The 19,425-nt window shown below is 40.6% G+C and overlaps 1 protein-coding gene across 2 annotated transcripts in view; it reads left to right on the top strand.

Moving 5' to 3' along the window:
* The first annotated feature begins 245 nt into the window (after window positions 1-245).
* The window catches only part of LOC100651912 (serine/threonine-protein kinase NLK), a 227,948-nt gene continuing 208,768 nt past the window's right edge, over window positions 246-19,425 (top strand). For both annotated transcript variants that reach the window (XR_001099757.3, XM_003394155.4), the window contains exon 1: window positions 246-2,000. Coding sequence is in view for 1 of the 2 variants with exons in the window: in XM_003394155.4 (XP_003394203.1) it covers window positions 1,741-2,000 (260 nt within the window). In the remaining variant the exon portion in view is untranslated. The remainder of the gene's footprint in view (window positions 2,001-19,425) is intronic.

Raw genomic sequence — 19,425 nt, forward strand, 5'->3', positions numbered from 1 at the left:
TAAATCATTCAACGCTATATTTGGGCAACAAATAAACAATCGTTCGATGCTTTATATAATAAACGTTCTTATAACATTTATTAATAAAACGAACGAATAATATAACATATAAGCGAAGGATATATGTAGAGTTTGGTGCGATTTTACAGTCGTATTTACAAGGATGCAAAGATCGCTGGGACGGTTGCGCGTTGGGTTAGTGCGCAGGTCACGTGACCTCCTTTGTGAGCAGCTGGCGCTGTCGACAGTGTAAGTTACCTTCCCCTTCGACTAGTGGCCAGCAAGCTTTGGCTGCGAGAAGACGTGCGTTTAGTTCGTACCGCGACGATCGCATTATCGCGGCTACGCGAGAGACTCCTTTTCTCTTTCTCTCCCTCTCTCGCTCGTGTGTGCGCGCGCGCGTGTTTTCGTGTTTGTGTGTGCGTGCTTAATCTGTACGAGAAGTGGCAGTGTTTCTGGCTCGGCCGTAGGACCCGGACAGTGAGGAAATCATTCTTGAAATTTGGAAAACCGCCGAACAAACTCGGCCGCCCCTTGTAGCCGGAATCGCTGTGGCCATCGAGGACTCGACCGAGCCTTTCAGTGTTCCCTCGTTCCTTTCTCTGTTTCGCGCTACTGTGTTTCTTATGGACAAGCACCGCCCCCTTTCCACCTCCGTCCCTCCGATCGTAACGTTATGAGGCCAGCTGAGCGTAACTGACGGAGAAGAGGGAGAACAGGCTTGCGTGCGTGTGTCAAACATAACCTAGCATCGTTACCGTGGATGTAGCGAGAGTAAATCTAACGAAAAAACGTGACACGCGTCCAGTTTTAATAATTCCGCATTGGTGACATTCACGCATCCAATAGCTCTCCTGGTTTAGAAAGCGTATCGAGCGTCAAAGGATTCGGTGGGAACTACGAAAGTGTTGTTCTTCCTTTCTCGACACCACCAAGTAGAAACGTCCGAACACGCAACGCCCCGTTTACTATCGACAGTGCTAAGGGATACTTACACGAGGACACCGCCTCTACTCCGAAGGTTACTCTTCGCATGTATCGTTTTTGCCATAAGTCGCGATAAAAGGACGCGACCACAGCCGCAGCGTCGAGCGTGGTGTCACGAGTCCCCTTTGCCTCTCGTGCTCCTCAAGCTTCAGCCCTTCCCGCCGTACCTCGAGAGCGCGCGACATTCGAAACTGAGCTACGTAATATTCCATCAGAACGCAATTTGCAATTTTCCATCGAAACTCGTCGATTTCCATTATCGTGATCGACGATCGAATCACTCGATCCAGGGAATATTCGCGTGCTTCTCGAAATATGGAATCGAGAGCGATATCGAGATCTATAGACTTCTAAATTGATACGGCGTGTCTATTAGTCAATCCTTCTTTGGATAACAGTGATCTTGCGAGAATCTTATCCAGTTTAATCGTTGAAAGCCAAAAAAAGTCGTTTTGAATGCTCTCATCGCTATCGTGGTGAAACGAAAACGAGAAAAAGAACTTCAAGTTGTGTCAGTGTCACGTGTGTGCCCCGTCACTGGGACGATAACGAGATATCTAATAGAGAAAGAAGTGTTTGATCGAACAGGTGAAACAGAGTGAGCAGGAAAAATCGAAACGGTCGGAAAAGAATCGACGAGCAGGAGAGGCGTGTCCCGGCTTCCCTGAAGTGGCAGGGGCCTTGGCGGTGGCGGTGGCGGTGAATAGGGAAAGGGTTGAGGAGGGTGGCCCCTAGGGAGAGAGGAGAGTTTTGATGGCAGTAGTTGGGCCCAGTCGGCACTCGCGGGTGTCCATGAGCGTGTCTATGTCGCTAATGCAGGGGGGTGGGGCGGGGGCGACAGGTGGCGGTGGGACAACGGGGGCCCACCCTGGGCAAGCGGTTCTCGCGGCAGCGGCCCAAGCACCCCCCACCTACTACCACCCTGCCGCTCCTGCGCCTCCGCCACCGCCGCCGGCCCAGGATCTCGTTCAGCCCGACAGACCCATCGGATATGGTGCCTTTGGCGTTGTCTGGTGAGTCAATTATATATATATCTATTTGCTTCTTTTTTTTCCTTACCTCGTGCTTCTTTTATTTATCTCCATGTTTTTTTTCGCGACGTCCGGACGAGTTGTATAAAAACGATCGTCATATAAAAGAAAATGATGTTCTGGGTGGGACGTAGATGGCACTCGTGTTACTTTTAAAAGTTGTTGTTTTAAGCATTGTAAAACTTTGTACCTACAAATAGGGCTATTACTGTTTAGTTAGTAGTAGAAATACGAAAAGATACACAAAATGGTACATAAGCTTCTGTTGTACGAACTACGGTCGCACGAAGTTTTAGTTGCACGAACGCGTTCTCGTAATGAACGTACATATACAGATATTTGTGACTGTTCAGAGGAAGAACTCGATAAGTCACATTTTCTATTTTGTACAGAGGATTAAGGATTACCAAAATTGTCTATATACATTTGGCTTTGGAAGTAAACACGTGGCTGTCTCAAAATTTCGTCAAATCATCGACTATTTTTAGGACGAACAGTTAGTTCTTTTGTATCGTATCGTATTAAAATTCTCCTGTTTGTTCATAAAGAGACATTAAAATCGGTAAACAAAAAAGGAATCTACTTATCGTGTTTTTCTGCTGTGATCTTTACACGTATGGAACACGATATGGAAACAACGTAAACAAGATGTAGCGACATGCTCGATTTTAATTTTCCGAACTTTGAAATCATTCGGTTACAGGAACTGTTTTATGCTGCATTATATTCGCAAAATAATCTTCCAACGTATCAAGTTCGTCGGTCGACAGTTAAATATTCGAGTAATTTTGTATTCCATTTTACTCCGCTCCCACGGGCTCCACGTTAAAACAGGAGGAAAAAAATATTAATTCGAATTGAAAATTCTGTCAGCAAATTTCACTGTGCGGCAATTCGCGTGCAGCATGTCGAAGCAATATGTAATTAACGTGGAAGTTTGGAGTGCGCGCGCGGCCGCGCTTTCGAGCTCGACAAATTTTCTAAACATTTTAATCCCGGGAAACGGAACGTTCGACTAATTAGCGCCACTTTCCACGTTCGCTACGCGTCGAACGAGAGCTCTCCGACGATCGCTAGAGAGTAAACGCACTTTCCTTCTTAGCGTGTGTATAAATCGTTGCCTCTTTTCAACCCTGTATAATTTGCGAGTTCGATAAACAGCTGTTACTATGTTTTTCCCCGTCCCTTTCGTGTCTATAGTCCAGAAATTGAGTACGACTAGCTGTTAAAACGGCGTTTCGAGATATTCAACGTTGAAAGTTTCTTTCGTTTATAAAAACACGTATGATACGAACGAGAAGTCTATGCATGTATAATGTACACTTCATTTTTATTATAAAAATGTAAAATGATACGAAAGTACGATTATTTTACTTTTGGTAAAATGAAGAAGCCGGCTTTTCTCGTGATATTACACGTCGAAAGTAATTACACACATACGAGATCTCATTAAGATAACTTGTACTTTTTTGGATAGAAAACAGATACGAGGAAAGGATTTCATTTACGGTTTAAATTGACGCGGGGTTATCTCAAACATGGAAAAGATATTTATATAAGCGTATTTCTTTTTGTACATGAAAATTTGATTCTCAACGATATTTTGTAATTTTACAGCGTTATTCTCGTTTAGAAACGATAGTAGCTCTTTTCTTGCTTAAATTTACCGTTTATCTAAGTGAATTATTACGGTATAGCGTATTGGCAATTTAGAGACGTGTATCGTAAATTACGTTCGTAGATTACGAAAATGTGGTAAAGAAAAAGTGTGCATGTTTCGAGAAGCTAACGATTTAAAATTACGTACACGACAGTTTCTTGCAAACATGCCACGAATAGAACGACGTATTGTCGTCGTGCAACTTGTTCGTTTGATTTATCTCCCTTTAAACTTTAAGCGACACGTGGCGCCCCATTAAATTTTATTTCTGGACACGTCTATCGGTCGTATCGCGTACTCCGATGCTTCTTCGCGTTTCCGTGGGTCGTGCTCGGGCATTCGGAACGTTATCGATAATCCTGCATTTCGATAATCGACAAATTGCCGGCGGAACTCGATTTCGGGAAATTTTTACAGCACCCACACGCGTAGAATTATGGACACACGTTCCGGCTCATTTATTCCTGACCGGTTACCGATACTAGGAAAAATTCAATTCCTATCGATCGGAATTACAGACATTTTGGATTTTTATTCGGTTCAACGGCGTTCATATTCCAGAAAGTATATACAGTGTGATCAAGTAATCATGGTGTAATTGGTAAGGGAGCGACTTTACAGGAAAAAATGAATCGAAGACGTGGAATAAAATTTTCTAGTAAGATCGACCAGGCTAATTCTTAACCAAACACGTTCAAAGTCCATTTTCTTGAAAATAACGGGAATAACGGGCCATAAACGGGGAAAATTGTATTTCACATTTTTCGTTTACTATAGCATGTAGAATATCCGCCTGTTGATTGCTTGCTCGTATTTGGCCGATAATTAGCCAACTTCGCATATGCTAAACAAGTTTTCGAATTCGATTCGTATTGATTTGATTTTTCACGTAGGATTACCTCCCTTGGCAGTTATGCCGCGATTTTTGACGTACCCCGTATGCGTATGCGTACGTGTGAATCCGATAAAACGTATACTTTCCGTGGTAAGTGCCTGAGAACATAATATAAATGGCGAGTTATCCGTTCAACAGATATAATAAACTACTAGATCGAGTGTTAATTTATCTTACGGTACGAAGCGCCACTTGAACTTATTTTCTTTTAATTGGCTCGCGGTCAGCGTGCGTTTGGGTAAACGCGTGTTTCAGCGCGGTTAATTCTCCGGCAAATAATGGCAGCACTGGGTCTCTGTTTACGCGACAAGAGTTTGCTTTCCACTGTCAAGGGTATTCACTGGTAACACAGTGCTCGGAACGTTTTAATGGACACGCAATTATCGGCTGATTTCGATTTTTCTTACCAACCGTTAAAATTACGTGATCGTGCTCTGTCGTCGCTGCAACTAGCTCCTTGAGCGAGTTTAAATTCAATTGCCATTTGCTTGCACACAGTTTGCACGTCGCTCGCCTTGAATTGTAAATGGTTGTATTTCTAAATAAGCGAACTCGGAATCTGCGTATGTTTCTCAGAAAATGGTTTTCGTTCATGGTGTATTTCATACGGAAGGATTTCATACAATGGATGACAATACCGGCAGTTTTTTATTTATAAAGATACACGAAAAATTTATCCACATAAAATAGCTAGCGAAAATATTTGCACCATAACATAAGAGATTTTTACGACTACGCGTGTATTATGCAAACTTGTTGAAATTTTATAAAACGGAACGAGACAGCATCTATTATCGCGATTAATGCACGAATCGGCATGATTAAGTAGTCTTAGACGCAAATCTTTAGCGACACGTTTGCCACTTATCATGGGTGGTAATGGTTGATGCGCAAACAATTATAATCAACGATAAAGATGGTTTAAATATTGCGATGTACTAACATAACGAATATTTGGTCGTTCGAACGCTTTGCCGAACTTTACGAAGCGTGTGCTTGCGATAGATGTTCTGTAGCTTCTACGTACAATCTCAGTTTTCTTGCAAATCTTACCAATATAATAGTGTGACAATCGTGATTCATTTCAGTGGCAATGAAATTTCAAAATATTTCGTAAAACACAGGTGAAATATATTCACGATGAGTTTCTACAATTTTCTTCTTCTTTACTCTACATATACATAAGACATTAATTTGAATGAAATTAAGCTGCAGAAAAAAGTTTGAAAATACAGAGGATGGTCGGTAACGACACGTCGCGTGGCGCTTGATTTCTTTGTTTACCGATAAGAGGCGAGCAAACAGGAAACGCGCCGGCTATTCGAGGGTTCGCGTGTCTCGCGTGCAAATGTTGCACGCCGCGGCGTAAATCGCCGATTTTCAATGGCGAGTGCAATACATAACGAGAACCGGCTGGTGAAATGGGGAGAGAGAGAGAGAGAGAGAGAGAACCGCGAGAGAAATTACGAGTTCGCTGGAATGTCCAATAAATTACCGATGAACGTAAACAAAATAAAGTTAACTAGTGTCGTAAGATAAAGCGCAGGATTACCAGGGGGAGAAATATATCGTCGACAGTCGGACGTGTCATCGTTTCATTTACATACGGGGATTTAAAGCGACGCAGAGGCTCGCCAGAGATCGTTCCGGCCTTTCGTTGCTTTTATGTTAGGAATTGTTCCAAAAAATTTCCTAGACCCGAGAGTTCGTTTTGAAAGCATCTAGGTGTTGAAGTGGTCACCACTTTTAGGAGAACTCCACATCTGGTTTTTTAGCTTTCTCAAGCGCCGAAGCCATCGACAGCATATAGACAAAAGAATAGCAGGAAGGCAGACCACAAATAGTAGACGTTTGGCTTCGGGGTTTTCAGTTATAAGATAACACTGCTAGCGTGCGGATCTGGACCAGCTCAAATTGTATTCCTGTATTTCACTATTAAATCAAATATATATCTTGTATCTTACACTTTATCCACGCGTTTTTCTCTCTTTATATACCGAATAAGCTCAACACTAGGAAATACTTTCCGTGTCGCCTTTTGTCAACCAGGTAAATGAACAAGAGGGATTAGATACGGTAGAATATTTCCTTTCTTTTCTCCGTTACAGGTCTCGATGAATCATCGAGGTTCCTAGCGAAGATTTTGGTCGAACGTAAGAACGAAAAAGAAAGCGAGTGTAATTTAAGAACCACGCAATAATTTCGTCGTGACCTGCGGTCGGTATAATTACCGTTAGTTTGTCTGAACCGGATGCCCGATGGATTTTGTTGCTGTATTTGGTTTATTGTCGTTTCTGAATAACCGTTTGGTGTTGTAAAGTCTGCCGGGTACTTTGTGTTTCACAGCCGTTATTTACAAGCTCACGAATTGATGTAGCGTGTTCTTAATATCTGTGTCAGTGGAATAACTGTTTCATTGGGATAATGAGTCGGTTTAAACGAATGTCGTAAATACGTAAATATGTCGTCGCTACGAATTGCCATAATACCTGGGCGATAAACCCGAACTTCTTGGATCTATTTGGAAGAAGAACCAGGTCAAATTTCTGTTGTAGGTTTACATATAACGATAAACATTTGTATCGTTTTTCGTCAAACTGCTATGGAAGTTACGTTTGTACATATTGGTATTTATTTTATCGATTTACGAAGCTATGTTCTAATCTAGATCGAACGTTATTTTTTAATAAATCCAGTTCGCACCACTAAGTTTTTATTTATCTTGCAACGTGCTAGGAAAACATTGAATGAGATTCATTGATATCGATTCGTTTCGTTGATAAAACGGCGCGATCAATTGCTCGTTAAACGCATCTGATGCTACCTTTAAATTCGAATATCGTTTTGCACGCGACAAGAACTCGTCTCAAACGATGGAAATTTTCTTTTTATATTCTCGTTGAATCGTTTTAATTTCACGGGCCAATGAGAGATATTGACGTTGTAAAAAAGTTTATTTAGAGAGGATTCGCGAGTTTAAAGGGACGACCACGTCCCTGACGTGATAAAATTGTATTTTCTGAGAATTTCGCAGGAAGAAAGCGCGGGAAATTTATTCAACGAGTCAGCAGTTTTCCGCGGCATGGAAAAGAGTGGTGGGAAAATGAAAGGAGGAGTGGGAGTCACCATGACAACCGCGGCATTCCAAGATAAGGAGGAATCGTGACCAGATTGCGTGTACGAGCTTGCATGTTTAAATGAAGAATGCGTACGACTACGGCACGGTGCTGCATGTTGCATAATATATTCGCTTTTTAAATGACAGATATACGCCGTGACGTATCAATGGTCAAAATCATTTTAAAGACGAATACCTTAACAATTTAAATCATAGATTTCTCGAACTCGCTACTCCACGAGGCTACGTTTGAATCGTAGTTTCCGATCATCTCGACCGAGTAATCAGATGTTATTATCCTCGAGAGAAGATCGTAACGTTGTTGCCATAAGTTGCTGGTTTCTCTCTCGAGCGTACAAAATCTTGCCTAGATACAGTGATTCGCGAGAGTATTTGAACATTCATCGTACGAAACGTATGTGTACGTATATAACGTACGAAGTATTTTGAGATTTTATTGCCACTATAACGCGACACGACTATCGCGATTATTACTGATAACATTTGGAAGGAATTTGAAAGTGCACGTAGAAGCTCTAAAATATTTGCGAACGAAGTATAAAAAATACCTGGTATATAAATTCACCAGCAACCTTACGTCCTGTTAATTGTCATAAAAATACAACCAGCGTGGAACATTAGGAGAAAGCAAAGTTCAAAAATTCGAGTGACGGAATCTTGATAAAAGATCCATTGAAAACTATTGCGTTCCTCTGTTGCTTTTATTCCGTTTAACTCAATCGAGCGACTCTTGCTGTTTCAATACACGCGTATATGTACTTTTGCCACGATATTATTCCCCTTGTTCTCATTTAATCCATTATTTTCAGAAAATTGTCAATTTTTCACCCTTTCGATCGTAGTTCGAAGCTTTATTCGACATCCTTTAAAAAAAGGAAAGAAAATAGATACGAATCGAAAGACAAAGGAAAAAAATACATATTCTTCTTTCGATTTCAATTATCGGTGGCGCACAATCGTGCAAGTGTAATCGACGACAATAGCCTGGGACCGGAAGCAGCCGGCATCGAGTAACCGCATTTAAATGACAAAGACGGTGTTTATTCGAAAAACGGGCTATTAACGTCAGCAACAGAGGGTTTGGCGGGGTGGGTGGGGGGTCGGCTATCCATAGGGAAAAATGTGAAAGCCACATTTTCACCTATTGTCGCGCGACCGCTTTTTAGCCTTGCGTGCACGGTCGCGAGGATAAGTGTTATTCGGATTTCATTCGCGTCCGCGTTTCCGTTGCAACATTGTGCCCAACCTGGGCTTTTCAGGGTCGTCCGCAAAGGATTGTTATTTCTGAACGCAGCATGGAACGTAACGCGGTAGATTCTCAAGTATATAAAAGGTTCGATAGGAAGAGCATTGTCGTATTGTTGCAGCTCTCTGTGTGGTTCAATGATGTACATTTTTGTTCAGGCCAGCGAAGTTTCGCTGTGGACGTTCCAACTGTTTCGAAACGCAGCTTCGTCTACTTGGTTGTCATCGTGATTGTGTTAATCCTTCGCTTTCTTTATTCACGTTGTTTTGTTTCGCTTTTTCCTTAACGAAATTGTCAAGGAAACAGCACATAAGTAACAGCGAAATATATAAATCAACGAGGAGTAAAGTCAAAGTAATTATCTTCCTATAGAGTCATCGAATAATAAGTATATTAAATATCAACGGACGATTGGAAATTAGATAATCTCTTGCGGAATATGTTGCTATAAATTTTGTTTCGTTGCACGCTTCTTAGACTCTACGAAATCGATTCTCAGCGTGATAATGTAAAATGCAATCGTTCCTTATCGACGTATAATCGTCATTTGCGGTTTCGTAATTAAATTGTATCCTGAAACGCGATGCAAATGTCCGGATATTTTTAGTATAATTGCTCTTCGTGCTATAGGTATTCGTTTCGGAAGATTACAGGGACGAATTGAATTACCTACGGTAAAAAGTACTTGGAAATACCTTAAACGTTTTTTATGATATACCTGTTGTTATTGAAAACATTATTCATGAACGTTCGAAGGGTATAAACGAGCATTTCCTGCGCGTTGCGCTTAATTGCATATCGCAGTGTATAGAGTGTACACATTCATCACTGGAAAAAAGTATACTCTGTTAAGAAGCCACTCGTTATATTCGAATTAATAAAAGCTACTCTAAATTATGCGCATTCGAGTAACTATCAATTCATTCGGCTGTATAAGCAACAAGAAACGTCGGAAATTAGAGTGGAGCGTGTTTTAAATAAGAATGCAAGAGGGTGCGTTTCATTTTCCATCGGTATTTTCAGGTGTGAAGAAACGAAACGTGTCGTTGTGTACCGTATATTCGTCTATCCGGATTGTTACGTCGCTGGAAATCGGTTTAAGCGGATTACACTGCGGACCATGTATTCGCGTTAATTTAACAACCACCTAGGGACGAACTGCGAATCCTGGCAGCCGTTATTGATTTATATTTTTCCTTTTATTTTTGTTTTTCGTTTTTCATTCATTAACCCATACGTCGATACTCCGTTGTCATTTTGGAAATTTAAATTTTCTTATTTATATTACGATTGAAAATTTCTTATCTTCTCCGACAAATGATTTTTAAATTCAGTCAATTACTCGATATATCTCTTATCGATGTCTGCTCTAAGTAAAAAATTTTGTTGCCAAAAGGTAGCGAAATGGAAAGACAAATTCGATTACCGACATGACAAAACAATGCGCATTTTATAAGGAAAACCACGACTTTTCCGACTTTTATACCATTTCGCTACTTCATGCTAGAAAGAAGTTGACTGTAAGAACAGGAAAACTTTGGATATCGATATAAGAGCCGAACATCGTGGTACAATAAATTAATCGTAGACATAATTCATTGGTTGAGACTCGTCTTAAGAAAGAAAGGAATAAAGCCTGTCTGAAGAGTGAATTTCGTAATTGGATAGGTTTAATCGACGATTCACTTCGGTAGGAGAAACGACTTACGCTGTTCTTGCAAAATAGTAATCGCAGCGAAACTTTGACTGCTCCATCCCCGTTGTGTCGTTGAACTTTGGGCCAAGTCCAAAAAGTTGAATCGCCAGCGAGCGAAGAAATTGAATTTCCGCTCTATTGGCAATCTTTCACGCCCGTAATCCGTCGTTAACGTGAGTACGCTGCAGCATTTTCTGAATTCCTGGTACATTTTCCTTTAGAAATTTGAATTCCTCATTAATTTTCCTCAAGATCGGTATTTATAAACTGCACCCTTCTTCGTCATAGAGCAGAAATTCTGCAGAATAATCGGATTTGCCATTTACCCTATTTATAGTTCGTAAATGGACAAAGAAGGTCGTGAATCGAATTCGAATAATTTTCCTTGTAAGTATACATATAATTTGTACCGCAAAGTGTACAAGTACGCAATTTGTGAAAAAAGATGTTCGTCGATAGATATTTTTGTTGCGGTGGTTCAGTCGGAGCACGTATCATAGTTAATTCTTGTTTATTTCAGATTTTTTATCTTTCTTGCTGTCTTTAAATCAATCTGAAGGTATTTGCCGTAGAATATCTCATTCGGTTTGATATTACGTTTCAAAGATATACGAAGATGTAGTAGTTTATTATTCATCGAGGATGACTACGCTTGTTTGAGATGAAAAGGAACGTTTCTCGATCTGCGAACGAGGAAGCGCATCGGACTCTATCGCTGTCCTCAATTAACGCGTTATCCACCTCAATATCGAGAAAGTTCGTTGACCTGGGAGCTGTGTGCACGTTAGCCGATATCTGCGAGCTGCTTCTACTCTTTTTGGTGTTCGATATAGAAAAGGCAGATTTCCATATCTGTTTCGAAATCGTATCGATTCAAACGAAAATCCAGATTCTCGATTAATCATAAATATGCGCGATAACAAACGCAATGCAGGCGATGGAAGTCATCAAATATTCCCTTTCACGAGTAGTTTAATAGTCGCGAGTTGCGACGGAGGTTCGCAAAATTTTCTGCATCGAGGGGGTTGCATCGAGTGGCATTGTCGGCTCGAGTCGGTCTACTTTCAAGTTAAAAGAGTTCCCTGGTCGCTGCGATACGGTCCTGAACAAAGACCTCGCCGCTTCGCCGTCTGCTCTGATCCCGCATTCACGCGGCACACGTGCACGCGTGCGCGTGCATAAGGTGCCTCCCTTCGCGTGGGGAAAGGCATCTGCGCCCGAGACTGATGCTGCTCGCATAAAGGGAATAACTTATGCCGAAAGAACTGTGTAGCCACAGCGGCCAATACTCTTCCCCTTTGCCTTTCTGAATCGCTAATAGAAACGAGATGTTGGCGGGATGGCGCCGCGGCGCCCGTTCAATTTTTCCGATGGTCTCCCTAGGCGACCGATTCCAAAGACGTGCACCAGACAGCACCGATATGAGTATGCATTTTGCTCTTTCCAGTGATCGCGCAGTTCTTGGGAATTTAGATCTCTAGGGACTGTTGAAGGGGAATGATGAACGATGCTGGGGTGCAGAACGTGGGATCTTCTGGATAGTGAATTGATGAACAGAGATCAGAACGATGGTTGCAATGGCATATAAATAGTCTTTTAGTCGGAGGAGGATTTTTATGGGATATACAGGAGTATGTGGAAGGATTTTTTTAAAGATATTTGCTATAGATACGTATAATAAACCAGGTCTTAATAATAATCAGAAATTGATCTTCTAATTAGTGGAAGGAAGATTTTTAAGGATATATGTATATCGTAGAATATTATTTTTACATGTATTTTATCCGGGGAAAAAGAACAAAATTTTCTTTGCTTACGACAGACACGTGTGCGTAAAGAATACTCGATTTGATACGCGATAGGAAATACGTAATTAGAGGTTTAAAAACGAGAACGTCGTTGATGTTGGTAATTGGAGCAATTGTTAGAATCGGTAAAAAGGCTAATTGACGGATGTATGAATGTTACTAACTGTGGGAATTTAGAATTGAATGGCAGAATTTGACACTGACCAGTGGGTCACGAAGAATCGGCATTTCAAAGCTTAATATGAAATTGATGTATTACATGTTATATCGTAGCGAAACATTCGAACGTGGTTGTATAACATCGATTGGCATATCTCCGTTTAAGAAACGAGGTGCTTGTTGTAATATTGATTTCCTTTCCAAGCGCTGTTGTGTAACATCCTACTGAATTGATACGTCACATTGATCGTTGCATAACGTTTGTTACTATTTCGATCAAAACCTAGCAGAATTTTTAACTAAAGTAACCTTTCCTTTTTTTTCATATTTTCTCGAGAAAACAAATTTCTGCCAACATATACAGATTTATACCAAAAGTCTTTATCCAAATATCAGGATCTCGTATTAAATCATTTTAAAAAAACGAATTGGCGTCTTCTCGCGGCATAACGGGAAAGAATTTCCCATTGGGGGTTGATTGGAGCAAAGAAACGGATTGTTAAGCAGCTCGCAAACTTTCGTATATCCTTCTCCTTAGGTAACGGACTTTCGTCCAAAGCTATTCCATCTGACCGAACACGTAGCTTAATCGCCAAAAAAAAGGAAAAAAAAATGGAAAATCTTACCAACCATCGAAGTGTAACATTTTAATTGCGCTGTAGGTTCGTTCAAGTGGCCCCACGAAAAATTTCTTCCCCTTTTCCTCTAAACAAAGAAGAGAAAGGTTAGAGCCAACGAAATTCCTCGTGGTCACCATGAATAAGCGTGGGTTCTCTCTCTTTCTCTCTCTTTATCTTGATACAGAAAACCTAGCACGGGGATTCGCGTTCTGGTCGAGCGAAAACGATTTAACCGGTGCCAAAACGAGCCGTTTTCGCAGCCGATGACGCACGCATATTTCTTTGCACGTGTACTCGCGATTCATCGTTTCCGCGTATCGCAACGAAACGCGCCACGTGTAAATCCGCTCTGCAATTTATCCTCCGCAGTTTCGAGCCGCGTGGAAATAAATTGCGATCCCGAGGTTGCTGGTTCGTGTTCTCGAGTCGTTTAACGTTTTCGGTGCGATCGTAAATGACGTTGTCTTTCGATATTTGGGGAACATTCTATTCTTGCGAATTGCTACTTAAGCATCGAAATGGCAGTTCTTGGAGTTTTGCAACCTTAAATAGAGTACACCGACGTTTATCGATATTCAAACAACACTATATCGAAATGTACAATTTGTTGCTTATCGTTAAGGGAAATTAAATCTCAACAAGTTTCATACGATATACGTAAAAGTTTTATTTGAAGGGTTTTATGATAAACGTTGGAATACTTTGGTCCGTCAATGTAGTGTACGTCTCTCGTCTTGAATGGTTCAAGACGTTCGATGACGTCGACGATGTTATCGTCGATCTTGCGGATGGACGTTCGTGTCCCAAACGCTTTTCCTTGCGGAACAGCTGTCGTCGAGCTGTTTGAGTTTGCGTTGTCGAGTTGCTTGTGTGATCGTCAGAACTGAGATCTCTATCGTCAGACCGAATGGAACGTCTGCCTTTACATCGAATATTAGCCATCACGAACGATATACTAGGTGCATGCAGACGTCTTTACGTGGAAAGTTCGAAATAACTCGTGCAGTTGAACATTTTTATGTCTTATAACATCGAACGTATTCGCGATAAAAGTTCGAATTCCAACTTCGGTTGCACACGTAACGTATTCGCAAAATATTTCTGTAAGAATTGAAACGTTTCCCTGACTCTTTGTATACGCACGCTCGCGACTAACAAAATTAACGTCGGCTGTCAAACAGTGACGATCGTATTCGAAGTGTCCTCGAAGTAGAGATGGATGGAATACGGTTGAAGTGAAACGAGTACGCGTGAAACGAGACGATTCTTTATCGACGTTTTATGGTTCCCTCTCGGTGGTCATTTAGCGACAAATCAGCACAGACGAGTCGATAACGGGTCGGCGCGTGTCGAAGTCTCGTATAAACGTAAATCCAGACGATAAAACAAGGCGTGAAACGCGGAGCGCGAAAAGTGAGCGCCCGTAAATGATTAAGCTCGATACGAACGTGGTAGTAAAACTGCACTTTTAGAATGGCTGAATGCGCAATAGAGAAAGAGCTGCAGCTTATCCTAACGATCCCTTTCGCGATGAGATAACGCGACTGTCTTGAGCCCACCCGTTTTTCCACCGGCTTTCCTTTTGTTCCTCTTCTCTCCTGCTACCGTTTCAACCTTCTCTTTCAGGTGTTTTCTTCGCTCTTCTTTAGCAATCAGAACCGATCCTTCCCTCCGGCTCGTTTTCTCGACCTGTTCCTGTTTACTTTCCAACGAATCTTCTGCTTTCGAATTACTTTATCGCCGGTTTAGTTTCATCTTGGAATTGTCTGTTTCGCTCTGTAGACCTTTAAACTTCAAACTATCTCCTTTGCCTTTGCTTACTTTCCGCCAAACTATTTTTATCGTTTAACGTTGTTATTACTCGCGTTTTATGTCGTACGTTTCATCGGAGACGTTATGCAAGAATATGCATATGAATATGCTTATGTAGCATATGCGTAATTATATTAGATTAATATTATTCTGCTCTATCAAGTAATTTAATTTCCTCGATGGATTCTAACGAGTCAAAATTTGTGCTTCTTTCAACGTTATTCTTAACGTGTAACCGATATTATCGTAAACGAGTCTCTTTATCAATTTTCAAATTTGTCTGTCCCGCGCGTCTGACTTATCTCAAAGCGATCGATAATACCTTCCTCGAGCACCAATCGTCTTCTAAACTCGCTCAAAATTTCGGTCCCAACATCATCAACAGGACAAACAGCTCCCTTAGATTTATCATTCGATTCTGGATTTCCGAAAACCCTTTACATTGAAAGCTCTCTACAATTCGTCAGTTCTATCTCGCTTGAAATACGCTTGTGGTTATGCGATCTCCTTGTGAATCCAAATACGTCCGGCTTATCGAAAGAACGCAACATAAATTTCTTGTCTTCTTGTTCCCGCGATTTCTATCAAGTTGTGCATTTAGTCGCTCAATTCAGACTCGGAACCACAACTATTACATCTTGTACTTTGCACATTGAATATGCTAACATCAGAGGATCTTCAAAGGAGTAGATTTTTTTATTTTCTTATATATTTGTATCTCTTCTTATCTTTTCTTGTACCGTAGGATTTTGTTGCCCGTGATTCGCTAAATAGATAAATAAATAAATAAAGTTGTGCATTTAGTCGCCCAATTCAGACTCGGGACCACAACTATGAAATCTCGTGCTTCGCACATTGAATATACTAACATCAGAGGATCTTCAAAGGATTACATTTTTTTATTTTCTTATATATCTGTATCTCTTGTTATGTTTCCTTGCACCGTAGGGCTTTGTTGCCCGTGATTCGCTAAATAGATAAATAAATAAATAGATTCTTTCTCTTTGAAATCAATTTTCACCTTTACCTTCGACATATCGACTTCATTCGACCATCTTATCTCGTATTCCAAAGCTAGATCCACCTTCTTCCTGTGTTTTCCCCGTTTCTCAGGTAAGAATTCTCTTGCACGTCGATTTCTTTCCGCTAGCATCCGCTTCCTCTCCGTTTCTCGAAGCTCGTCCCTCCCCTGATCGTCCGGCCTCGTTCTTCCCTCCTTCGTCAGCCGTTTATGATATGCATGTGCACACACGCACGTGCACGCCGAGTGCAAGGTCCTAGCATTGACTGCGGACACGCCATTCGAGTAAATTGCACAAGCGGCACTCTCGTTCACCGACTCCGCTTCTGGCCGCGGATCCGTTCTCGTTTCGATGCGTGCCCACGCGTCAACCCGTATTCCGTGGACGATTAATCGCGCATGGAACTCATCGGCTGAGAACATCGCCCCGGGACTCGACTCATTAAAGGCCAGGCAGTGAAATATCGCGTAAAAGTTGCGTGGACGAAGAAGATTGTTGGAAAACGTAGATAAAGCAATTTATCTAATTGTTCTATCAAACTAGAAAAGTATATCGCAGTAGTTAGATACTTTGGAGCACACTGTAGACACGAGGGAATTTTTCCCGAATTTTCTAAAAATTTCATTTTGGACCTCGCTGTTGCATCTGTTAGGTCGTGTAAATATAGAAATGTCTAGTTTTTAACTCATTTTGCATCTTTATAATACGTACAACGTATACATATTATAGTCGTTGTTCACATCGAGGAAGAATGAAATTTAAAGATGGAAATGTCGCAGCATAAAGGTTGACGATCGATGTAGACGAACAATGCAATTTTATTGCAATTTCGTTACGTTTATTAACATTTTCCACTTCGACAATTTTATATCTTCGATAGCAGAATCGCGCGCCGTAAGTATCGCGCCGTTACAAATCTAAAATTGTAGAGTACAGCGTCGTCGGTGCAAAAATCCGCGGTCTACTTACTAGTAATACCTGTTTGAACAATCTTACCGCTGTTACCTCAAACTTTGACAATTGACGTAGATCTGACGATTTTATTATCGAAATTATTGGAATCAAATTTATATCAGCTTCGTTCATCGTATAAAGCACCGAGTTAAATCGATTATTACCATATAATTCATCTTTAACGTGTTGTAATTTTGGAGCAAATAATACATCTTCTTCGTCTCTCCATATCTACAGTTTTATATTCACGTTACGTTCATTAGAAACGTAAAATCGTTGAACAATACAGCAGCTATATCGGACTTAAGTTGGATCGTGCTGTTCGTTGAATGTCGTTGCATAAATCCTTCACGATGGACGGAATAATTTATAAGGACGTTTGGTTTCGTGATTTATTCGGATCCAGGTATTGATGACGTAGCCTGTGGCGGAAGGTACCTTAGAGTTTCGCTTGATGCTCGACAGGTATTGAACCAGTCGGTGGCTGTGCACAGGTGCAGGAATGATTCTTCATTGGCAATCGTCTTCCTTCGAATAACATCCCAATGCGGCAATATTTTCTTCCTTTCGTTCGATATTCATTGATTGCTCGATGTAAAATCTTTATAAAGTAATAATGAGAAAGATATGTTTGTCGTTAGTTTCGAGACTGTCGGTGTTGGAAACCGATATTTAATTCGATGGAACACTCGTACTGTGAACGAATTTATTTTTTAAATTAATCTCGATATCGATAGGAAAATTAGAGAATATTTCAGAGAGGTATCTTTCGATCGTTATCTTTATATCGTTTGTTTCGTATTGTTCGATACGTGATTAGCATTGAAAGAATTCATCGCCAAGTAATAGCACAGAGATTCGTCGGAAGAACTAAATATATTTTTACACATAACGTTTGTAATCACTGTTTCTCTCCGTATGTCAATTCGTGAAATTCATCGGCATGGTTTCTGAGCAATTCGTATATTGTTTGAAACATATGAATCTCGTAGTTACACTTGATAGCGTAGTTATTTTATATAGAACACTCATTGGCGTGTCTCGTCGAAGTTTAACAGACGTGAAAATATCAAACTATTATCGGGACGTCAAATTTATCAAAAACTGAGTCATTAAAAATAGACGTTTCTTTGTACTTGAAGAGCAGATTATTATTAACCCTTTGCGGTCCCGTGGCGAGGCTAGTTCAACGTCAATACCTCATCGCGTTTATTTTTACCCCAAGTCCGATGGAACGTTGAACTTTCTGCGTATGATAAGTGCGGTTTAAGGACGTTAAAAAATAAGATAAAGTTTGAAAACACTTTATTAATACTTCATCGGCGAAGCACATCGATCGGCCGCCTAGTTAAAGCTTATATAAGTTTTAAAGTTAAGCGATCATTTTTATCTGCGAATCACTTTGAACAATGAAATTAATCATTTTGATCGATCGTTAAAAAATATTAGTTGACTGAAAGAGGAGATTTGGTTGGTGGAAGCATGGCGCGTTAGAAGATTGGAATCGTTTCGAGGCTCTAATCCAGTGAAACGAGACAGAAATCCACAGGTTAATTAATAAAGCAGACACCCGAGAGCTGCTCGTGCACTCGAGACGAGTCGCCTCTTTCGCGATCACGCGACGCATTAAACGGCGATACCCTCGATTCAATACCGATAGTCGGTTCGATACCTGAGAGCTGTCGTTCCAGCTACCACCGATAAATAGAGGAATGAATCATTTCGTTCTCATCCTTCTCTATACGATCGTGTAAATGATTCTCCGCATGAAACGCGAGTTTTGTAGATTTGCTACCATCGATGCGTTTAAATTATCTACGAAAACTTCGATTTTTCCTGTTTCCATTAAAAACCGTTGCGTGTTATCTGCGGTGAAATTTTTCTTCGTTATCTCGTTTGGAATAACAGTTAGGTTAATAGATATGAAATCGTATTTTTCTTTTTCGAAAGTAAAATTTTGATTAAAATATTATTCCTTCAAGTACAAATAAAATATTATCATTCGATGGAAGAATCAAGCTTACGCAATGAATTAAGCTAAGTCTACGACTTAGATTGTTCGCGAATGCATATCGCAGCTAATCGGTATTTGTCCTTCTGCGAATTTTTCACGAAAGATAAAGATTGGCTGCGACAGGTATCTGCGAACAATTAGCGTAGACTTGGCTCGATTAATTTTATTAGTTTCTTTACATTGATGTTACGTTTATTGTACTTATATCGACTAAAATTAGTTGTCCAGTTTTATTCTATTTTAGAATTGAAACGTTGATGGAACAGAGCTGCGACCATTTCTTCATTTATTGTCTCCTTTTTCTCTCGTTCAATAATTTATCCATTAATTTATCCATAAAATCTCAAGCAAGAAATTTGTCTTCGAGTAATCTTCACAACGC

The sequence above is a fragment of the Bombus terrestris genome, chromosome 3, assembly GCF_910591885.1.
Source record: "Bombus terrestris chromosome 3, iyBomTerr1.2, whole genome shotgun sequence".
NCBI lineage: Eukaryota > Metazoa > Arthropoda > Insecta > Hymenoptera > Apidae > Bombus > Bombus terrestris.